General features: G+C 60.9%; 1 protein-coding gene across 1 annotated transcript in view; it reads right to left on the bottom strand.

The window, feature by feature from the left end:
* Window positions 1–293: 293 nt before the first annotated feature.
* The window catches only part of BCAM (basal cell adhesion molecule (Lutheran blood group)), a 13,207-nt gene continuing 11,713 nt past the window's right edge, over window positions 294–1,787 (bottom strand). The window contains exons 14-15 of the mRNA XM_023194452.2: window positions 876–993; window positions 294–782 (exon numbers count right to left, since the gene is read on the bottom strand). Of these exons, the coding sequence (XP_023050220.1) occupies window positions 777–782; window positions 876–993 (124 nt within the window). The 3' untranslated portion in view covers window positions 294–776. The remainder of the gene's footprint in view (window positions 783–875; window positions 994–1,787) is intronic.

Raw genomic sequence — 1,787 nt, forward strand, 5'->3', positions numbered from 1 at the left:
TTTGTAGCAATGGGGTCTCGATATGTTGCCCAGGCTGGTCTTGAACTCCTGGCCTGAAGTCACCCTCCAGTGTCAGCCTCTTAAAGTACTGGGATTACGGACGTGAGCCACCACCACTGAGATTACAAGAATGAACCATGGTGCCCAGCCCTGTCTCATTTCTTTCTCCATGACATCAGACTTCTTCCAAGGTCTTGCAAGGGGGTGGACGTGGGGGCAGCTGAGAGGGGGGAATCACCTGCATCGCCCTTCCCTTCCCTACTCCCAGAGGAAGCTCTGGCCACAGGATAGTGTTGATGTGACAAACAGCATTTATTCCGGACTCCAGTGTCCACAGATGATGGGCTGGGGTGGAGGTAGGGTGGGGGCAGGAGCAGGACCAGGGGCGGGGTGGGGGGATCCAGTGTCAGACTCTGCAGCAAGACGTCAGGTGGGGGGACCAGCAAGGGAGGCAGGAGGTAAAAATAGCCCCGGCCAGCCGACCCTCGGAACCTTGTCCCAGGCCTGGCCCTGGGCTTGGGTCCAGGAGCTATTCTGGGGCCTGGGAGAGTCACATTCCCTGGAGGAAGGCCCCCTCCCACCCACCCACCCTCCCTCTCCTTCCCTCCCAGAGGCAGGCAGCCACTGTGAGTCCCTGCTTTGCCGGCAGAGGAAGGAAGGGAGGGCTGGGCAGGGAGAGGGAAGAGGGAAGGTGGGGGCGGGTGCGGCGTGAGCAGGGCTGGTTCTCTGATGCCTGCAGCTCCAGGTCCAGGGACAGCCTCTAGGAGGTTCTTGGCTCAGCACTGGGGAGCGGATGGAGAGGTCAGCCTGTGCCCACGGGCATGCTCCACTGCCCAGTAGGTCCCTCTCACCGGGGTGCCCAGGCCCTCACCCACCTCGTCTCTGAAGCCCCCGCTGCCACCCCTGGCTCCTCCAGAGGCACCTCCCATGAGAAGGCCGGTCTGCTCCGGCCGCTCCGACCCTGAGTGGCTCAGCTCTGGCTCCCCTGGCGGCCTGCGGGGAAGAGGCATCGGGTGGAGGCGCCGTGTTGGAGGTGCACACGGCAGGGGGAAGAACTGAGGATGGGGGTGGGTGGGGCTGGGATGTGGCTGGGGATGGAGGTGAGGATGGGGGTGTGCTGGCTGGGGATGGCATGGGGATGCGGTAGGGGCTGATAATGGCACTGGGGTTAGGGTTGGGCATGGGGATGCAGATGCTATTGGGGTTGGAGATGGGAATGGAGCTGGAGTTGGTTTTAGGATCAGTCTGGGATGGTTACGGATTGGAGGTGACGATGGCCATGTGGTTAGGGCTGGAGACAAGGTGAGATGAGGAGGGGCTTGAGGAGGCTTAGGGGTTGGATTTGGAGTCAGGAATGGGGACGAGGGTGATTGGGGATGGGGACACGGGTGAAGCTGGCTTCGGGATGGTGCGGGACTAGGGTTGGGAAGTGGCTAGGTGAGGGCTGGATGGTGAGAGATGGGATTGGAGGAGAAACTGGAGTTAAGGGTGAGCTCAAGGGGATGGGTGTTGGGGCTGGAGGTTGGGGAGGATGGGGATGTGGCCGGGGCTGGAGAGGAGTTTAGATGGGGATGATTTGAAGGGGGTTATGGACTGGAGCTGAGGAGAGATTGGGGGTAGGGTTGGGAATGGAGACAGGGATAGAGTTGGGGATGAGACTGAACTAGGAGCAGGAGAGGAGATTAGGGAGGGGATGGTGTTGATTTTGGCTTGGGGATGGGTTTGGGAATGGCTCTAGGTTGGGTTTGGGGCTGTAGCTGGGGATGGCTGTGGATTAGTCTGGGCTG

This window comes from Piliocolobus tephrosceles, chromosome 21 (assembly GCF_002776525.5).
Source record: "Piliocolobus tephrosceles isolate RC106 chromosome 21, ASM277652v3, whole genome shotgun sequence".
Taxonomy (NCBI): Eukaryota; Metazoa; Chordata; class Mammalia; order Primates; family Cercopithecidae; genus Piliocolobus; species Piliocolobus tephrosceles.